This window comes from Acanthaster planci, linkage group LG01 (assembly GCF_054643075.1).
Source record: "Acanthaster planci isolate LZ-2023a linkage group LG01, COTS_SCS, whole genome shotgun sequence".
Taxonomy (NCBI): domain Eukaryota; kingdom Metazoa; phylum Echinodermata; class Asteroidea; order Valvatida; family Acanthasteridae; genus Acanthaster; species Acanthaster planci.
Genome location: NC_141777.1, coordinates 17,582,171 through 17,604,084, shown reverse-complemented (window position 1 = coordinate 17,604,084; position 21,914 = coordinate 17,582,171). Strand labels below are relative to the sequence as shown.

General features: G+C 42.0%; 1 protein-coding gene across 3 annotated transcripts in view; it reads left to right on the top strand.

The window, feature by feature from the left end:
• xpo5 (exportin 5) overlaps positions 1-21,914 on the top strand; it is a 357,136-nt gene that overhangs the window by 309,041 nt on the left and 26,181 nt on the right. For all 3 annotated transcript variants that reach the window (XM_022232992.2, XM_022232990.2, XM_022232991.2), the window contains exon 28: positions 5,650-5,820. In XM_022232992.2, the coding sequence (XP_022088684.2) occupies positions 5,650-5,820 (171 nt within the window). The remainder of the gene's footprint in view (positions 1-5,649; positions 5,821-21,914) is intronic.

Below are 21,914 nucleotides of genomic sequence, written 5' to 3'. Positions count from 1 at the left end.
ATCATCGTGGGGGGTGAGAGAGTGCGCAATATTAGTGATCGAGATTTCAGCGAATGGAAGTAATGGACCAGGAAATAATGCATATGTATTGGTAATCTGGTCAGTATACAGTGGTAGACTCAACCCACAATAGGTGGGGGGGGGAGAATATAGTAAATAATTATCAAATGAGAATTTCAATATGAACATTTTAAAACAATAGGAAGTTGTGATCAATATTTGAACAGTAGGTCAAGCAGTCACTTGTACCGGTGGGGCTTACCAATCATATACCAACGGCAGATAGAACGGCACTCTTTAAAGTAATTTGAAAAGTGGTTAAGTAATTTGGGCATAAGATATGTGACATATTATTAAAGCTTAGGTTAGAACCCCCCTTGGGGCTAGTAAGTGGGCAAGGTTGGCAAGTGTACCAAGGAAAAGTGGGCTTGGCGATGCCAAGCTTGGCAAAGATTTTGGGCAAGCTTGTCCTGATGTTATGGCAAGCATGCAAAGCATTTAGGGGCAGGCATGCCCCATTGTTTTAAGGAGGCTCAGTGGCAGGTAGCTAACAGAGAGGGGTTTAGATCAATCCTTGAGAAAATTTATTAAGATAGCATTTATTCTCAAGGGACCACAAGTTACATAATCTCATCCCTGCATTGAAATCATCATGATCATGTCTGAGCCAACGGAAGTCACAAAATCATTGAGAAAACAGAGTAAAGATCCTCGCTCTTATTCGCCGACCCCGAGTGACAGTCAAGATGGTGGTCATCGATGTGCTTGTCATGATGCAATCAACCAAGTCAATAGTAAACTTGACAAGATCCTGGAGACCCTTGCCGCTATGAGGGACAAGATATCCAACCTGGAAATCAAGCTTTCTGATGTAAGTCAGACTGTCTCCACTCATGATCATGTAATCAGTGAACTGAAGACAAGCTTGAACCTGATTGGTGATACACACCGGGAATGTATTGGCCTTATTAACAACTGTGCAAACGGTAATTACCGGTGTGTCTCTAAGCTTGAGGATTGCATTGATGACCTCGAAAATTGAAGCAGAAGAACAACATCATGCTAAACAGCATTCCAGAGGGGGCTGAAGATAGCTTAACTTGCCAGTAATTTTTGTCAAATTTCTTCTGCAACCATGTGAAGCTGGAGGGTGGCAACATTGATTGAGATCGAGAGAGCTCACCGTACCCCCACTCGACGGCGCCTTGCTATCGGCTCTGCAGACGGCAGTGATCGGTCTGCAACACCCCGTTCCCTGTCCCATCCACTGCCGACTACTCCGTTACACTGATTGGCAATTCATCTTCAAAAACGCATCAAGAACACGCAAGAATAACAAGTTCAAGCGATCTAACATCTTCATATCAGACAACGTTACAGCTTACATGTATGTAATGTAAGAAACTTCGAGAAAGACACCTGGCATCTTTTCAGTGGTCAGCTTCACCTATATCCCTTGGTCTGTGCCAAGATGTTCCGCCTCAGGGAAAGTGCAATCCTTCTGATGACATCTGCAAGTTCAAGTCTGTAGCTGCTTGTTATTCCTGGTTTTTATAGTTTTGTTCTTAAATTTCTTTTCCCTTCATTAGTTCAAATTATGACTATCCTTAAATCATCACAATCATGCAACTTTTGGCTGTTTAAATACATGCATACCTAATTTCCTCTCATCCCGATTTTGATGTTAAATGTAGAAAGTTTGGTATATCTAGTTAGTACCAATATTCATCTGGGCCATATTCAGTTTTTAGAGGTAAATATTGTCAATTCGCTGATATACTGTGTTGATGATGGTTTCTACGGACGCCCTTCAGAAGCCCCTGGAAACAGCTTTTAGTCGAGTCTTTTCAGGTCCATCAATGCCTTATTGTTATTTAAATCCTCATGCCCAATTCCAATAGTAGCTATTTAAGTAGTACAAATAGCCTAGCCAATACTGATTCACACTCGACAGCAGGTTATATCATCAATCATTCAAACAACAACATATTTAATCCCATACCACCTGATGCTGAATACTCCGAATTCATGCTTAGTACGTGTGGATCTGAATACCTTAGTGAAGAACAGGTACGAGCTAAACGTCATGCGATAGGGGATTCGTCTTTGTTATACCATGCCAATATAAAAGGTCTCAACAAAAACTATGATTCTCTTCAGCACTCATTTGAAAAAAATGGGGACTGAATTCCAAATTATTGGCCTTACTGAGACATGGCTTAATCAGACCCCAATTCTATCGTGTCCATGCCAGATTACAATATTGAGTTTAAAAAGAGACATAATCATGCAGGTGGAGGCATAATGATGTATATTAAAGCTTCATTGTCGTCTGTTTTACATCCTGATTTGTTGATTTCTACCCGGTCATATGAATCCTTTTTTATAGAAATTAAAGCTAATACTAGAAATACTCTTATTGGTGTGGTCTACCGACCCCCCAGTCTTTCCCTCAAGACCTTCATAGACGATTTTGAATCAGTACTTGAGAAAATTGAATGGGAATCAAAAATCTGTTATTTAATGGGGACTTCAATATGAATTTACTAAACAGTGAAACTCATTCTGGTACTAATGATGCACTAAACTTCTTCTATACATATCTTTTCCGCCCTACTGTTGATAAACCTACTAGATTAACTGAAAATTTGGCCACATTGATTGATGATATCTTTACGAAAAACAGCAGTCTCTACTTTTATTGTTTTATCAAATTTCAGTGATCACCTTCCAATTATATTATCTAGCCAGGGCCTTGTTCAAGCTAAACACAGAAGTGGCTATGTATGGAAAAGAAATACGTCGGCCCGTAATACTGCTGCTCTGAAAAACAAATTAGCTCAAGTAACCTGAGATTCTGTAACCACAAGTGAAAGTGTAAATGTGCAATATTCACAGTTCATAGCCAAGTTAGGTGATCTGATTGATAAATATATGCCTTATACCAAATGCAAATCTAATTCGAAACAATCAAAAGATCCTTGGATTTCTAAAGGCTTATTAAAATCTATAAGTAAGAAAAATAAACTTTATAAAATATATCTCAAAAATCCTTCACAGGTCAATTAACTAAAATATAACAGATATAAAAACAAATTAACTTCTATAATTAGAACATGCAAGATACTGCTTCCGCTTCTTTTGAGCGAGAGAAAGCTAAAATACCTGGAAAATCGTCAATGAGATGTTGATTAGAAAACTTAAAAATACTAAGCCTTTTCAACCCATCAAAATTAAGGATTGTGACTCTAATGACTCTAAATTGATTGCTGAACACTTTAATCAATACTTTACAAATATTGGTAAAGATTTAGAGCACTTCTGACTCTTTGAAATGTTTAAAATGTAGCTTCCCTGACTGCTTATTTTTGAGCCCAATTACACAGGAAGAACTTGATTGTATTAGAAACCTTCGTAATAAGAAAAGCATGGGTTATGATGAAATTCATAATATTCTTATTAAAAATATTGCTCCTTTTATTTTTCAACCCTTAACTGATATTTTCAATCTTTCTTTAATATCTGGTTAGGTTCCTGACCAACTTAAAATTGCTAAAGTTATTTGTCTTCAAAAATGGGGATTGTTCCCAGGCCAAAAATTATTGCCCTATATCTGTTTTGCCTTGCTTCTCAAAATTGTTGGAACGATTAGTTGCTTACCGCCTTGAACAGTTTATGTCTAGATTTAATATACTTGCACAATTTCAATATGGATTCAGGGCAAAACATTCAACTCAACTTGCCCTGATTCATTTAGTTTATAAAGTAACATCTAGCCTGGACAAACTGGAACATACCATTGGTGTTTTTTTTTAGATCTTTTGAAGTTTGGAAAAGGAATACTGCCTCTGAATATTAAATTTATTTTGCAAGGAACACTGATATTCACAATTATAACACCAGGTCTTCAAATAAGCTTCATATTGATAAAGTCAGAACATCTATTCGCCTTTCAACTGTTAGATACCAGGGACCCCCTTCTCTGGAACTAATTCAGATCTCTTTGCCCAATGACGACAATTGCAACTTGTAAAAGGCATTATAGGAAACTTTTATTAAATGTGACGGACAACTGAGAGTATGATTTCTTCTAAACAATGCCAAAGTTGTATTTATACATTTTTAAATCTGTAGTTAGGATTTTGTGTCGCTGTTGTACACAGCTATTTACTAACTTGAACTAATGAAGATATTCACACATTACTCTGTATTATTAATTTTGGTATTTTTTCTCTAGAGAATTTTAAATTTACATGTATTATCTTTGCAGGGGGCAGACCCCGTAAAAGCTTCGGCTTTTTGTCTGACCTCCCTCCATACTATTTAAATTACTTTCATTACCTTATTTTATTTAAATCGTGTATAGTATGGGAAATAAAATGAAATAAACCAAATGATCAACATGCGTAGTATTATATTAAGGTTCCGGGTTTAAAGGCTGCATGAAGACATCTGTGGACAAACTGTTACTTAACTGTTTAAAATGTTCATTAGTATACCAATGGTACAGTGAGGATGTAAAAATGAAATAAAGTTCCCTTTGTTGTCATTAATTTTTCACTGATCCCTTTAATGAATGTTTATCCTACTAAATGATGGTGTTATATGTGGCACACTTTTGAGAGCCCACCCAAAATAGCAGCAGAATTATAGCAAGACACCATTTTGGTACGTCTGGACCAGCCCACGGAATGTTTGAACGTAAAATATATACTGTACATATACATGCATGTGTTCGTGTCCACAAACATGATGCACACACGGTACAGTCACTGCATTACATATTGGTGTTGCGGCATACATAAATGGGCACAACGATCCATACACAAGGGAATATTGAGTGGAATAGCCAGGGGCAGTTTGGAAGCATTTTTTATCCTTTCTCATTTGTGTTTCATGAAAGCCCTTCTTCATTTGAAGCAAGATATGGGTCAGAGAACACCCCCCCGCCTTTGTGTTGGTCATTGTTTGATCAGAATCTCAGGAATTTTTTACAGACTTCTGGGGGGATGTGTTGGGTAACAATAGTCTACAGTGTGAATAGGGATGGACAGGTGGGTGGGTACCCCTCCATCCCATATCTTGCCTGGTATACTCCTCTTCATCTTTGTTTTGGGGCTTTCTTTGATCTCCCAGAGATCGTGGGCATAGTGCCTGGTTTCGGCAATTGTTTAAATCTAATCCTAAATGAGTCGTACATGTTTTGAAGAAAACACTCTAGCTTGAAATGCTCCCTGCACAGTTTGGAGCTTGCTGTCTGTCCTGACCATTTGGCCCTGGTCAGCCTGACTTCCAGTTTTCAAATTTGCCGAAATTCACTTTAGTCAGAAAGCTTGTTAAGCAACACACCCAAAATAGGACTAAATTTTCAGAACTTGACCCAGACAAGCATTGATACACTAGCAGCACATGACGATGTCTTCTCAAATGTACATCACAGATATGCAAATTTTCTATATTAATAAGATACCTCTCAGGTTTGCCAACATTTTTTCTTTCATTTATTAATAAAAAAATAAAAAATTAAAAAAAATTAAAACTAATAAAACCACTTTTCATGGGCCCTTAAAAATGGTCATATCCTTTCATATTCTGTTTAATTCATTTTCAATTTAATGATATGTTTACATCCTATTATAATTATTGTAGCGGCCTAGATTCGATGTCCTCCAAGAAGTGATGTTACAGATACCAGGAGTCACACAAGAGGCTCTTCAGACTTTCGATCGTCGCTTTATATTCAAAGAAGATCACAAGAAACTTACCAGTGAAAAAAGTAGACGAGACAACTTTAAGAAACTAATTGGTGGAATAATTGGGGTGAGTCTGTCATTATTTTATAATAATAAATTGCTTTTTAAATGATCAGACTTTAATCACTTAGTAATACTGTTTGGTTCATCTTCGTTTTCATTTGTTTTCCTTAAGATTTTTTTTTTTGTTATATTTTGTTTTTTAGCTGTTCCGGTGACGTTGGTCACCGAAACAGCGCTTGTTTCTGTTAAGGTTTTTTTTTCTGTTCGGCTTTTTTGCAATTTTGCAGAAAAGGCAAAGGGTTTTGCAAGTCCCATTCGCGTACTGTGCATTGGGTACTATGTGTGGGGACGTGAATTATCTGCCTGTAAAACAGGCAGCACACAGTGTATAGGGCATTATACTCAAGAGTTGGCAAATTTCCAAGCACATGGCACTGAGAGCAGATGGCATTGTATGGGATGACAAAGTGCTTAAAATCTCAAATTTGTGCATCCTTTAAGGACCATATTTCATTAAGTACATGTCTGCTGGGTTGAAACTTTGCAGACATTAGAAAGGGAAGTGTTACAGATGCAGTTGATCTCGTGATGATGACGACATGTCAATGTAGTATATCTCATGAAGTACATGTCTGATTGAATTCAAACCTTGCAGATACCTTAAAAGGGGAAGGCTTTAGACGACTATTGACCTGATGTGATGATGACTCCATTAAGTAACACGTGTAGGTCGCATGATATTAAAGGTGTAATGTACAAAGCACTATATCCCTTCACTGCACGTTGTATTGTGTTCAAACTTTGCTTATATCTCAAAAAGAAAGTGACGTAAAAGGAAAGTAAATATTGACCTCATATGAAGATGTCATCATCTGGTGAGAAATCACGTGACATTCCCCTGTAACAATTATGTACCTGTCTGCTTGGGTTGAAATTTGGTAGGTAGTGAGAAATGGAGAAAAAGTGATCAGACGAAGTTATGTTAAATATGTCTTCACTTTCTTCTCCATATCTTCTAATGTATAAAAGGGTTAGCACATTTCCTCGATATGACTCACCAAAGAAAATATTAGAGTTATTTTTAGTAAATATTTGTAGCTCTGAGGTACATCCTTAAGCAAAAGTGAGAAATGGAAATGTGGAAGTATCTCAAATGAACAAATGCTTCTTTCTTGACAAAAAATGAAAATGCTAAAAAGCCCTTTGTTCTGTCCTTTTAAGACTGACAAAACCATTTAATTGGCTTTTTTTCAATTTTGCAAAACAGGAATTCCTTTATTCTGTATTTTTCTTCCTTCTTCTTCCTCCTCTTCTGACCAAAAGCCCATTTTATTCCTTTTTATTCTTCAAAATTCGGTACAAAATCAACTTTATAACAGATATAAGCATGAATTGTCCATTAAATGACAGTTAAAACAGTGGAGTCAGCTGCATTAAGTACCTAACAGGTGTATTTGTTCATACAGATGAAGCGCCAACAACAAAAAACTTACAGCATTTGTGAACTCAAAAATCCCATGTACTGTGCATTGGCTACTGTGTGCATTGACGTGCAATATCTGCCTGTAACATAGGCAGTGCACAGTGCCTGGAGCAAATTTCCAAGCATTGAGAGCAGATTGCATTATCTGGAATGCCAAAAGGGAAAAACGTTTGCAATCTCTAATCTGCGCTCTTTCCGCAAAAACAATGTATGTATTGTATTTGTATTGTACATATCTGATTGGGTTGAAACCTTGCAGATAGTTATGAAGGGAAGGAGACTGACCTCATGTGATGACAATGTCATCAACCGATATTAAAGTCACATGACATCAAAGGTGCATCCTTTAAAGTGCTCTATCTCCTGAAATGCACGCCCAATTGGGTTCACACCTTGCAGATATATGAGAATGGAGTGCTTTTGTCAGCATTGACTCGATGAATTGTCCCTCACTGGCTGTGTGCAAAATTATGGGAAATTTTTAAAGTTCAGCTTCTTTATGCTTTTTTTCAGCTGTTTTCAGCTAGTTTTATCGTTGGTCAATCTCACCCCTGTGATGTGATATGATGATAACGCCATCTTGTGACAAGTCACATGACATTAAATGTGCACTCTTCCAAGCATTATCTCTTGAAGTGCATATCTGATTGGGTGGAAACCTTGCTGATATCTTCAAAAGAAGTGCTTTAGGCAAATATTGACATCATGCGATAATGACATTAAAGGTGCACATGCATGTATGCCTGGAAATCTTCATGGCGAAAAAACACTTCACCGATTTTATATAATACACTTTAGTAAAACCTCCTAAAACACATACAAATGCACTTGTTCCCGGAATGTTTCATAAAGAGTAGTACACTTGAGTATTCAACTCTGATAATCCTTCAACCTCTAGACCAGGTTTCATGTTCAATATTTTGAATATATTTTTCAACATGCACTTAAATTCTTCATTCAGAGTTTGTGCTGCTGTGCACTAGCAAATTTGTCCATTTCAAATTCAATAGGCAATAAGGAGTTATACTTTTGAAGGAATTGTGTGAAATTGATGTTTACATTATTTTTCTTCCCATCTTTGAAATTGACATTTCTTAGTTTGTTTATACCAATAGCCTTAACAGTTCCCAGTCCTCTGATTTTTAGATTTTACATACATCCTAGACCGTCAGGGTTGATCAAATGTGAATGCAACTGTAGCAGATCTTCATTTGGGCAATCAAACCCTTATGAGAAAACTGAACTGCGCCCTCACGAGATGAACTTCAACATTTTGTAATACATACTACCTGATTGATATTTTTGTGTACGTTCCACTGGGATGAAGCAACAATTACAAACACTGGTAGTCTATTAATTATACGAGCTTAAGGTACATGTACACGAAATAAATTTAGTGCGCATATTTGAAATAACTATTCATTACATCGTTCATTGCCCATTATGCTTTTTAGTCGGCAAGGGAAACATTGTGTTGCTATCTGCGATCCCAATCAAGGTCACTTTATTCCACACATATTGAAAGGATGTTGAAATTTGGTCTTGCGTACAAACCGAACTGGAAGTCTAATAAAAAGTTTCTGTGGGGTTTTGTAATGTCAAGGTTACGTGGGGGGCATTGCCACCTTGACGTAGTGGGTCCACTCAACTTTTAAATGAGGATAGGAAACTGCTAGGTAATCACAAATTAATCAAAGAGTAATATATGTACTCAGTACAGCATGATGTCCGGTGATTGCATTCCAAATTTGCTTTAATTATTCCAACAATTATCAGATGACAGGGCCTATGACAATTGACAGTAAAGAGATAAGTGTGTTTGTTATGAGATTCTTCAAGAGTTGAGACCAAGTTGGATTCCTAGGGGATTTTACATTTAGTTTTAACAAGTTCCCAAAGGGCATTGTGCAGACCCGCATCTCCTCAGAGCGAAGCGCTCTCTCTCTCTCTCTCTCTCTCTCTCTCTCTCTCTCTCTCTCTCTCTCTCTCTCTCTCTCTCTCTCTCTCTCTCTTTGTTTAAGGTACATGTTTAACAATTTTTTATGTTTTTTGTCACCGGGACTTAAGTGCTTTTGCAACTTTGGATCTTCAACAAACTTATACCAATGAAGAAACCCTTATGCACAGATGGTCCGAGAAACATGACGTCATTTTGGAAATGCTTTCTCGAAAATGCCAAAACAGCCTGCCGTTGTTTTAACAACGGTCAAACCTCTAGTTTTTCTTGTTTTTTAGCTGTTTCAGCTACTGTTGCTTTTCTGATTATTTTTTCTCAGCTCTTGCTTTTCTTATTTTTTGGGCATTTTTGCAAGTTGCGAAAAAGGCATTCTTTTTTTTCTGTTTTTTGGGGAGGCTTTTCGCAGTTTTGCGAAAAAGGCATTACTCTTGTTCTGATTTTTGGCGTTTTCGAAAGTTGCGAAAAAGGCATTCTTTTTGTTCATTTTTTTTTTTCTTCCCCAAATCCCCTTCGTTTTGAACACGTTTCTTCCACCACCCACGTTTGTCTCTTAGTAACTTTGGATCTTCATCAAACTTAAATCATTGAAGGACCTTTGTTTAAAGATGTGCATAGAACAATGACGTCATGATGAAGTCATCAAGTAATTTATTATTGATTTTTCAATATTTATTTCAGCCCACTTACTTCGAACACGTTTTCATGACACTATTTTGGTACTTTGGCGATCTTCAACTGTAACCAAAGTTACAGCCGACAAAGAACCTGATGCAAAGAGACATCCAAATTTATGACGTCATGATGATGTCATCAAGTGATTTATTATTGATTTTTCAGCCCATTGACTTTGTACACGTTTACGAGGCACTATTTTCATACCTTAGTAAACGTAGATCGTCGTCAAACTTACAGCAAGCACTAACTGTAAAACAAAGATAATTCTGAAATATTTACGTATTTACGTTGCCTCCCGCAACATTCTGTTTGCAGCAAGTACCAGGATCTTGAGTTCATCTCGTGTAGGTCAAATAACGTGACCCTTACTTCCGGTTTTCAACAAAAGTGGGCTTATTGTTTAAAAGTGGTAATAGGTATTAAGTTTTTTTCAATAGAATTAGTCTGTCGGTGTTTGTGCTAGGTTGAAACCCTGCTTATATTTTGGAGAGGAAGTGCTTCAGGCAAATATTGAACTCATTTAATGATGACGTCATCAACAATTGCTATTTTCATAACGGACATTATCAACATTATCGAAATGTCAAATGTTATTAATTTTGCCTGGATTCTACTTTTTGGTTGATTAAAAAAGGGGTGTGACACCTGATGATCTGCGTGGGGACGTATTAAGTCCTGAACCCCAAACAGAGGGGTGATGAAGTCAATGACAACACCAGACCCTTAACTTGCAGATCCCACATGGCGTCGTTTGCCGATGAGTGTCAGAGTACTTTCAAAGTGTATATCACACAGTACAACTTTCAGTCACAGTTATCAAAAGTGAAATTCATTTTCGCGCCAAAATGTTCAGGATAGTGCAACAGATGTCATCTATAGTGGTCCTGTTTGTTTTTTAGAATGACAATGCAAATTTATGATTATTCAAATAAGGCTGGGTTTGCAGACTGATGTGAATGGAGATAACACTCTTCAAGGCACTGTATCTCCTGAAGTACGTAACCAATCAGGTTCAAATCTTGCAGATATCTTGAGAAGGGGGTGCTTTAGAGGAATATTGACCTCATGTGATGGTGACGTCGTCAGGAGACAAGTCACGTGACATTGAATGTGCACACTTTAAGCCATTATATCTCCTGAAGTAGCTGTCCGATCGGGTTCTAATCTTGCATATATCTTGAAAAGGGAATGTTCTAGAGGAATATTGACCTTATTTGATGATGACATCATCAGGAGACAAGTCACATGACACTAAATGTGCAATATTTAAAGCCCTGTATCTCCCGAAGTAGATATCCGATTGCGTTCAAATCCTGCAGATATCTTGAAAAGGGAGTGCTTTAGAGGATTTTTGACCTAATGTGATGATGACGTCATCAAGAAACAGTCACGTGAAATAAAGGTGCACTGTTTAAAGCCCAATATCTCCTGAAGTACATGTTCTATCAGGTTGAAACTTGGCAGATAACTTAAAAGAGGAGTGTTATATACGGAAAATGACTTGATGTGATGATGCCGTAGTTGTTCAAATGTAAAAAGAATGCGAAAAAAACCTCTGTTCTGTTGGTAAACAGACAGATGAGCTCTAGTTTCTTCCTTCTTCCTCCTTTAAAAAAAAGTCCATTTGTTTTGTGCACGTTTTTTTCAACCCACAACTCTTCATCAAACTTATGTCAATAAACAACCCTTATGCATAGATGGTCCTAGACCAATGACGTCATAATGACGTTGTCAAGTGATTCATTAATGATTTTTCAATATTTATTTCAGCCCATTGACTTTGTACACATTTTTGAGACATCATTATGGTTACTCGATCGTCATCAAAGTCATACCAAGGAAGAAACTTGAAACAAAGATAATACTAAAATAATGATGTCAAGATGACGTCATCAAGTGATTTATTATTGATTTTTCAATATTTATTTCAGCCCCATTGACTTTGTACACATTTTGAAACCAATTACCTTTGTAAATACATACAAGTGTTGCCTAAGCGTTTGCATGCGCATGTCTGTTGCGCTAACAGCTGATCTGCGCGATCGGTCGATGTAAGCATTGTCGCGCAGTCTTAATGCATGGTTTGGATGGAAAGTTGTGAAGAAATCCTGCAAAATATTGATAAAAATGAAATCTGAGATTTCGTGTCATCAGGCCTCAACCGATTGTTTAAAGTAGTACTCAACACCAATCGTTCATGCATGTATCAACTATTTCCGCGGTACTACACGTCAACACATGGATTCGATCGGGACGATGTTTTCGACGAGCGCATGTGTTTTCTTAGGACCTCTTCATGCTCTTGGGACCTCCCGGACCAGAAATTGCACCAGCTGAGTTCTTAATGGACTTTGCTTGATCAGAGGATTCCAAAGTAATCCCACGAAAGCTGAACTGGAACCAAATTCATGAAACGCGGTGCTAGAAATTGCACAAGGAGTTGACACCGATTGGGCATGATAACTCGTGGGCATGGGTTCATCTAGCCCATGCCATGCATGCCGAGCCTAACAAGCAGACATACGTGCGGCGCTGCAGCGAGCTGGGTTTGGAAGCTGGCCTTGGACGAAGTGCTGGAACCGGTAGGCAAAACATTCTTAATTGCAAGTTTTTGGCTGCACTTTCTGTGCTCTGTAGCTCTGGACAGTGATGTTAAGGGAAAGAGAACTGACCCAAATTAGCTCTGAATTTGCACTGACATAACTTGAACTCTAAAAAGGGCCTGTTTTAACATTTCGATATGATCACCCCAATCATGGCAAGGTGATTAACAGTGATTGTGTACGTCATATGTGTTCAGCACAATCCAGACATCAACTTCCACATATTCATTAACCCCCTCCCAAGTACATTATTCAACCATTTTAGTAAGATGTATTTTATTCAAAAGCAAATCTAATCCGGATGGAGCACAATACATACTTGTACATTTTCAGACATTTCACAGGGGTGCTGAACATAGGCATGGAACTGACTAAAGTCCCTCAAAACACTGACGGTGCATTCTGTATTTCATTTCTATGCCCCCCTCCCCCGAAGACAAACCCATGTCATTACGGGTTCATGGTAAATATCCAAACATGTATGAAATTTGGATGTAGACCTGTAATTCTTTTTGCAAGCTGTTTATATAGAAAAATTGAATTTCCTTATTTGCTTTGTGTGTATAGGTATCCTTCATACTACTTCTGGAATGAAAGCTGGAGAATGGAGATAAATCTGTTCTCCGTGTTATTTCTGAACATTGGAATTCAACATAACTGCAGTTACATGTAGATATCAGAGGCACAAGTACCAAAAATAAAGGAAGCTGCATGCAATAAAGCGTGGAAATTAACAGGTGATGGTGAAAAGGCCCACTGTTGCTTTGACATAAAGACAGATTGCCAGTCATGAATCAGTTTGTGGGGGGGGGAACATCCATGTACCATCATGCCCGGTCCCCCACTTTAACATTTGGGTCCCCACATACTCCCCAGAACCCAAGGTTACTATACCAATGAATGCATACATGTGCACATGTACGTCGTATTATTTTTAAGTTCTCACACAAGTTTTCCCATGCATCAACAAAAGAAACAGAAACTGCTGCGCCTGTAATATTTAAATGTTTCCTTTTGCAATGATACAGATGTTCATCAGCACAGTCATGAGGGTGGTCTTCACACAAGTCCCTGGTATCGTTGATATGAAGTGCAGTTGAAGCAGGATGGATCCTGAGAAGGGTGGGAACAGCTTCTTTAAAATACCCGTAGCTAGACTGCAACCAACAGGAAGTGAGATTTACTTGTATATGTACATGTAATCGCTATAATTTATTGAAAGACAATGGCAGAAATAGTTCAAACTGGTTTCGGAAGAATAGTGCAAAGTTATCAGCAAAAAGATCCTGATATTTTCAAGCGGTCCCCATGTCATTTGAAGTCTCTGCAGATCTTCAGAACAGAAAGAAGTTGGCAGGTTTAATTTGATACACTTCAGAAAAATGCCTTAAAACATGAAGGCACTGTGTTTCCTTCATATTTTCAAAACACCCAATGTGCATATTTCTTGTTATTCCCTCAAGACAAACCATTTTGTTATGAGTTCACTGTGTTTGATTATCTACGTTTTGATATCAGCTGAATATTTCAAGACATCCTTTATGCTGCTGCTGAAGTGAAAGCTACAGATGATAGTTCTGCATGTTTGGAATTCAACATCACTGCAGTTACATGTAGATCAGATGCATGGCTACCCTTGATAAAGGAAGGTGCTGTACAGCAAAGCAAGGAAATTATAAGGTAATGGTAAAAAGGCTTACTGTTGCACTGACATACAGATTGCCAGTTTTGATGACTGCAGTCATGAAGCAAAGTTTGTGAGTTTGTTTTTGCATTCAGTTGGGAAACCTAATAAGTCCCTGATTCATAGAGCATCCCAGATTGACAATTATGTACAAAATATATGGTTCGTCTTCTAAAAAAGTTTAAGTACAAACAAAGGAGGAACAATATGGGGGCTCCCCATTATACACACCTGTGTGGGTGTGTGGGGGTATCCATGTACCGCCATCATGAATGTTTCCCTCATCAGTACCCACTTGCCTGGTCACCCACTTTAACGTTCTGGTCCCAACATACATGTACTCTCCATTCAGTGAAAACTGAAGGTTGCTATATGCCAGTGATTTGTATTTGTGTTCAAGTTTTGACATTAGTTTTTCCATGCATCAACACATGAACCTGTAATAAATGTTTTCCATTTTGTCACTGTGAGGTTTATTTAGGTTTCCCTGTGTTTCATTACTGTATTGCCAGATAAATCCAGTCTTTCCTAATTGGTGGTAAACTTCCACCCAATGAACTGCCCCTAGGCTTAGTCCGCCGTTCGTTAACTGATATCCCCCCTTGTGTCAGGGTAGCCGCTCATCCTTGCTCAAGGTTAATACATATATTTGTGGGGTTGGGCCAGGTCAATTCCATCCTTGATCCGGCCAGTTACTGGGTCCACCACAAGAGGTGTCAGTGTTTAGGATTGAATTGTGATTTTATCTGATTGTAGAGAGTAATAGCATAAGGGAATTTCTTTTGGAAAATTTTGTCAGTAAACCTCATTGAGGTGCACCGTGAGGGTAATTGTAACGAGGTAGGCGGGTTATGCTTACCTGGGTAGTTACTGCCCTGTACATCGTGTTCCTTGTTGGGTTAGTGACATTGGTGGGGATTCTATTTAGGATTCGAGCAGAGTTGCGATCCTTGCGACATACTGCAGGACAGCAACTGCCAATCCTGTTGAGAATTCACCAGGTGGTAGTAGGTACACAAGGGTTGGTAAATTCCAGAGGCTTGGGACTGTTTGTCCCGCAGCCTGAATTTGCCTGTGAGCTACCAATATCGCCAAGTGGCCAGTGGCCGAGTCTAGAGAGTCTAATTGAGACTGAGATTCCTGCTCAGGAGGGAACTCCAGTATGAGCGAGGTTAAGGGCAGTGGTGTTGGCTCGATGGGGGCTGACAAGGGTTCTGTCCTGGATGACCTGAACCGTTCAAGAATGGAGGTTAAGTGGCTCAAGTGGGAGCGGGATCGTCTTTCCGCTGAGCTAGAGGCTGTTAAAAAAGGTTCACAGCCTGAGATTGTGAGTGAGGCACATACACCTAAGGGAAGGGATATGCCTCGTATAAAGGTCGACTCGAAAGTCGACTGGAGGTTGCCTGAGGATACCTCAGGGTATGCCTCATTGAAGGCACGACAGCGTTCCTGTGTTGGTACATCGCCGGAATTGATTCCAAAGGAAGTGCCGAGGGAAGCTGAGAGTACGCCTGTGAGGCCTATTCCCATGCGTAGTCCTAGCACCAATCCTTTTTTGAACCGTGAGGTTGATTGCGCCGAAAAGGAGCGAGAGTTACACAGCGAGTTGTTGAGTTTTCTAACTCGCCCAACTGTGGGGGAATCCAACAAAGTTGTTGGTGAGGTTGACTCACCTAGGGAGGGGCCCTGGTCCCTTAAAAAGGAGTCTAGGTTAGTCGGTGGTGGGGTTCCTAGTAAACCTCAGAGTAAGCCTCACAGGCCTACAATTACCCCCGACCGATACAATGGTAAAGTTCTGTGGAGCGATTATTACCAACATTTTGAGGCATGCTGCAAGGTAAATATGTGGAGTGAGGAACAGGCAGAAGAATTTCTGGCTGCCAGCCTTCAGGGTGATGCCCTACAAAGTCTGGGCGATGGTTCAAAGAAGTTCACTTACCGTGAACTGGTTAAGGTGTTAGAGAGAAGATTCGGCCCTGGACGACAGGCCGAAAACTATTTGGTGGAATTGAGATACAGAAGACAGGGGCCCAAAGAGACTCTGCAGGAGTTGGGCCAAGCAGTCCGTGATCTCACGGTGAAGGCTTACCCTGAAATTCCTGAAGTGGCCCGAGAGCGCCTTGGTAAAAATCATTTGTCGATGCAATTAGTAGTCAGGTTGTGAGGGAAGGCGTTCATTGTGTTCGTCCCAAAACATTGGACCAAGCGATACAGGCCGCTCTTGAGACCGAGAACTTCGAAAAGATTGAGGTTCAGAGAAGAGCCGAGGGAAAGCCCGCGAAATTCGCGAGGGCTATCGACTCTGACACTGAGCGACGTCTTCAGAAACTCGAGGAAAGTGCTGGCCATCAGTCAAAGAGATTAGACCAGATGGTTGAGTTGCTGACAGGACTCAGCAAACAAGGTCCAAGCCCAAGTGGACAGGCGAAGTCCCCCCCAAGGCAATCACCAAAGCCTGGGAGGAAGAAGCCTAGTGAGTTGAAGTGTTTTAAGTGTGGGGATGCTGGTCATTTCGCTCGTGAGTGCAGTAAGCATCACAAGCAGAGAAGTGAGCAGGGAAACGTCAGCCAGCCGACCGGTGGGCCCGCGGGCAGGCTGGATGTTCCAGAGGGCCCAAGCAAGGCAGGAAGAGGCGGAAATCAGAAGGCGGAGAGCCTATAGGCATTCAGCCTAAGTTGGGTGTTCGGCCTAGATATGGGTTGTTCATAGATGGTGTTGTAAGGGGAACAAGCTGTAGGTTCCTGGTGGACTCAGGGTCTACAGACACATTGGTCAGTAGTCGAGTCTACCAGGAAATGGCCAAAGAACAGAGGCCTGTGCTAGACATGGACAGCACAAACATTCAACAGGTCGATGGCAGTCAACTGTCAGTGATGGGTGTTGCCTGGGTTGATGTACAATTGGGGAGAGCAACTTTCCCAGTGCGAGCAATATTTGCCGATGTCAAATATGACGGTATATTGGGCATGGATTTCTTGTTGCCCACTGGCAGAAATTTAGATTTCCAAAGTCTCGAATTGAGGCTGAATGGCGAGTGGCTGAAATGTACAAGCAGTACCGGAGAGCCATTCATTGGAAGGGTGCTCGTGGCTGAAACCATGGAAATTCCTGCAGGTCATGAGGCTGTTGTGCCTGGCGAGGTAGCCACTATCTGTAAGGCAGCTGATCAGCCAGCAATCATCGAGCCTGTGGGAAGTGGAGGTGAATTGGCTGAGCGAGGCCTAATGCTAGCCAGAACACTGGTCCAGTTGAGGGCAGAGGTTCTTCCTCTGCGGATTTTAAATCCAAACAAGGAGAAACGGGTAGTTCGGAAGGGGACAGCCGTTGGCACGATTGCAACAGTGGAGGTTGATTCGGTTTCTGTTGCTAGTCGGAAATGTACGGGCAAGGTTGGAGGAGACCTCCCAAGTCACCTGCATGATTTGTTTGACCGTAGTAAGGTCAACCTTGGTGAGGATTATCATGCTGAGGTGAAGTCTTGCCTGGTTGAATTTCAAGATGTCTTTTCTTCAGGCGAGCAGGATATAGGGCGAACAGAGGTGGTGAGACACCAGATTAATACTGGTGATACCCGGCCAATCAAAGAGAGGCCAAGGCGCCACCCTCTGTGCAATCAGCGGGAGATTATGAAGCAACTAAGATGGAAAGCTTGCGGTAAGCACCATGCAATATCTCTTTTTGAGTCTGTGTGGTTCTGATAAGAACCGGAGAGGCTCAACGTTTCGGACAGTGTGCTCTGTCCGTCGTCAGGAGACTGAAGAGATGCCGACGGGGAGTGGGGCTTATATGCTGGTTGGAGGTACTGGAGTGTGACGGATCCTGCTGTGTGGTCAGGTGGAACGGTGGATCCTCCTGGGTACTGATGCATGTCAGTTGGTCATGGGCTGTGGTGGGGGAAGTTTGCCTGGGTATAGGAGACCCTGGGCGGGGGGGGGGGAGTCTTAGGGTATAGAGGACCCATCAGACCGGGAGGTGAGGAGGGGCTGCCAGATATCGCTGATGGAGAAGCCGATGTCTTGAGGTACGGTGGGGTGCTTGGAGATTTCCAAGGCTTCTCTAATGCGTCTTGGGTACCACTGTTCAATGTTGGCGATGAGGTGGTCTTCTTCCCAGTTGATGGTGTGGTCTTCGGCGTGGGAATGTTTGATGATGACTGACTTCTCATATTCCCCCTTTTCTGTCATGGGCTCTGTGTTCTTCTCCAGTACCTCCAACCAACATATAAGCCCCACTCCCCGTCGGCATCTCTTCAGTCTCCTGACGACGGACAGAGCACATTGTCCGAAACGTTGAGCCTCTCCGGTTCTTATCAGAACCACACAGACTCAAAAAGAGATATTGCATGGTGCTTATCGCAAGCTTTCCATCTTAGTCGTCTGTCACCATGAATAGCTTGAAATCCCATTATGAAGCAAGTAGAGGACTTGCAGAAGAGGGGGATTATTGAACCGTCTGACAGCCCCTGGGCTGCTAATGTGGTGTTAGTCCGGAAAAAGGCTTAAATAGGGTGACCATCAAAGATGCGTACCATGTGCCTCGGATTGATGAGACACTCGATGCTCTTGCGGGTGCCGAGTGGTTTTCGACATTAGACTTAGCTTCGGGATATTGGCAGGTGGCCATGGACGAGGATGCCGGTAGGCAGTCAGCTTTTGTGGTCCGAAATGGCTTGTATCAGTGGAGATGCATGCCTTTCGGCCTCTGCAATGCCCCAGCCACATTCGAGAGGCTGATGGACAAAGTAATGGCAGGCCTTCAGTGGGACACCCTGTTGATGTACCTGGATGATGTCATTGTATTTGGCAAAACGGTCAAGGAGGAGCTCGAGCGACTGAGAGCCGTTCTCTCCAGGTTGAGAGAAGTTGGGTTGAAATTGAAGCCAAGTAAGTGCTTCTTGTTCCAGAAGCAGGTTAACTACTTGGGACACATTGTGTCGTCCAAGGGTGTAGCTACGGACCCTGAAAAGGTGCGAGCCGTGGCTGAGTGGCCAACACCTAAGTGTGTGAAGGAAGTGCGAAGCTTTGTTGGCCTTGCTTCCTACTATAGGCGGTTTATCCGTGGGTTTGCTGAGGTGGCCTCACCGTTGCATACTTTGACTGAAAAGTCAAGAGAATTTGTCTGGACCGAGGCTTGCCAAGAAGCATTTGAGGAGCTTAAACAGAAGTTGCAGGCAGCTCCTGTTTTGGCTTACCCTGTGCCAGACAGTGACTACATCTTAGAAACGGATGCTAGTGGAGTTGGAATAGGGGCAGTTTTGTCCCAGGTTGACGGAGGCGAAGAGCAAGTTATCGCCTATGCCAGCTGCAAATTGAGTAGGGCTGAAAAGAACTACTGTGTTACACGGCGGGAGTTGTTGGCGGTAGTGGTCTATTTGAAACAGTTCAGGCAGTACCTGTATGGTAGGAAGATTGTCCTTTGCACTGACCATGCTGCCCTCCGGTGGTTGCTTAATTTTAAGAGCCCCGAGGGCCAGCTTGCTAGATGGCTTGAAGTTATCAGTGAGTATGATTTGACCATTCAACACCGACCTGGACGAAAGCATGGGAATGCCGATGGGCTGTCCAGGAAGATCTGTAAGCAGTGTGGTCGGCATGATGATGATGAGGAGGCAGTGGAGGTACCCCAGGTACCTAATGAGTTTGAGGGTGCTGAACCTCCTGGTATTTTTGTGGGTCAGGGAGAAGTTGTTGCTGATCCAGGAGTTCCAAAGGTTGAGGTGAGGGGTATTTTTGCCAAACCTTGTATGCCGAGGGATGCTGTTGGGCAAGCACAGCTGGAGGATCCCAGCATGAGTTGGATTGTTAAATCTAAGGAGGAGCTGAACAGTAGACCTCTTTGGGAAACTGTTTCAGACACCTCGGCTGCCCACAAAACGCTATGGTCCCTCTGGGACCAGTTGCAAATGCGCAATGGGGTGCTTTGCAGAAGGTGGGAGTCCGACAATGGGAAGTCAGTCACATGGCGACTGGTACTTCCGAGGAAGCTTCAAGAAGAGGTCCTTCGTGAGCTTCATGGTGGTCGGACGAGCGGTCACTTGGGTGTCACAAAGACACTGGCCAAGATAAAAATGCGGTATTACTGGCCAGGAATGACCGCTGACGTGAGGTCTTTCATAAGACAGTGCGAACTTTGCGGAAGGAGGAAGTCTCCTGTAAAGAGGAGAGTTTCCCCCTTACAACAGTACGTGGTTGGGGAGCCCATGGAAAGAGTGGCTGTGGACTTGCTGGGGCCACTGCCCTGGAGTGACAGTGGCAATTCTTGGATCATGGTGATCGGGGATTACTGCTCCAAGTGGATGGAGGCATATCCCCTCCCCGATGCCAGGGCTGAAACCGTGGCAAATAAATTTGTCACCGAGTTTGTCTGTAGGTTTGGGATTCCTTTGGAACTGCACTCAGACCAAGGGACAAACTTTGAGTCGGCTGTCTTTGCTGAGATGTGTCGGGTTTTGGGCATATCCAAAACTCGAACTACAGCGTACAACCCAAAGTCCGATGGACTGGTTGAGCGATTCAATAAGACTTTGATCAACATGGTTGCTGTGATGATTGAACCACAGAGGAAACAGCGTGACTGGGATGAGTGTCTGCCATATGCATGCTTTGCATATCGGTGCACTCCCCAAGAGTCGACTGATGAGTCTCCGAATATGATGATGCTGGGGAGGGAGACCAGGTTGCCAGTGGACTTGGTAATTGAAGGTCCTACAGTGGAGGACCCGGTAAAAAACAGATTTTGCACGAGGGTTGAGGCAGAATCTGCAGGAGGCTCATAGCAGAGCTAGAGAGTGCCTCAAACAAAGTGCCAGGCATCAAAAGTGGAACTACGACCACAAGGTGCATGGAGGAGGGCTGGTGGAAGGTCAGTTCATCTGGCTTTTCAATAAGTCCAAGAAGAAAGTGAGGTCCCCGAAGTTAGAACTTCGCTGGGATGGACCATTTCTGGTGGTCAAGAAACTCTCTGATGTAACTTACAGGATTCAACGGAAGCCTGGAAGTAAGGCTTTTGTAGTTCATGGAAACAGGCTCAAACCATACACTGGCGAGACCCTAGAACCATGGCGATATGAGCCGAAGGTGATTGAGGAACCCTTGATGCAGGAAATAGCAAGGGGTCCCCAAACTATTGGCGTAGAGCTTGTACATGATGTAGTGAGTAAGGTTCATGGAAGAAGTGATGAGTCTCCTGAGGCTCAAACGGTTGGTCCTTCAGGATACACGGACGAGGGGAATGGCCCGACAGAAGCTCCCAGAAGGTACCCTCAGAGGGAACACCGGCTCCCGGCACGATATAGGGAGGATTTGGGGAAATTATAAATTGTTTTAAAAGTTCCCCAGGGGGAGAGATGGCCTATAACCCCAGGGTTGTTTGAGGAATTAAGTTGATTGGATTGTTATTAAACTAAAATGTGGTTTTGTTTCTTGGGTTTGGTTTATTGCAGCTGTATTTGAGAAGATGGCCATCGAGTGCTACCGATGTAAGGTGACCTTCACAACCAAACAAGGGTTATGGCCTCACCTTCGACTAGTCCATGGGCCGCCCTTGTACCTGTGTTGTAAGCGGTGTAGCTACAGGGACAAAAGGAGGGACAACCTCAGACGACACTATCGTTCTTGCCATCCAGATTATCTTGATGAGTGCAGCAGTGTCCAAATGACAGAGGATCGACAAGACGGGGGTATTACGATGCCCTGTTCCAGTAGTCCAAGGTCGTCGGTGGGAAGAATGGTCAACGAGGGGGTGGTAGGTTCGGCTG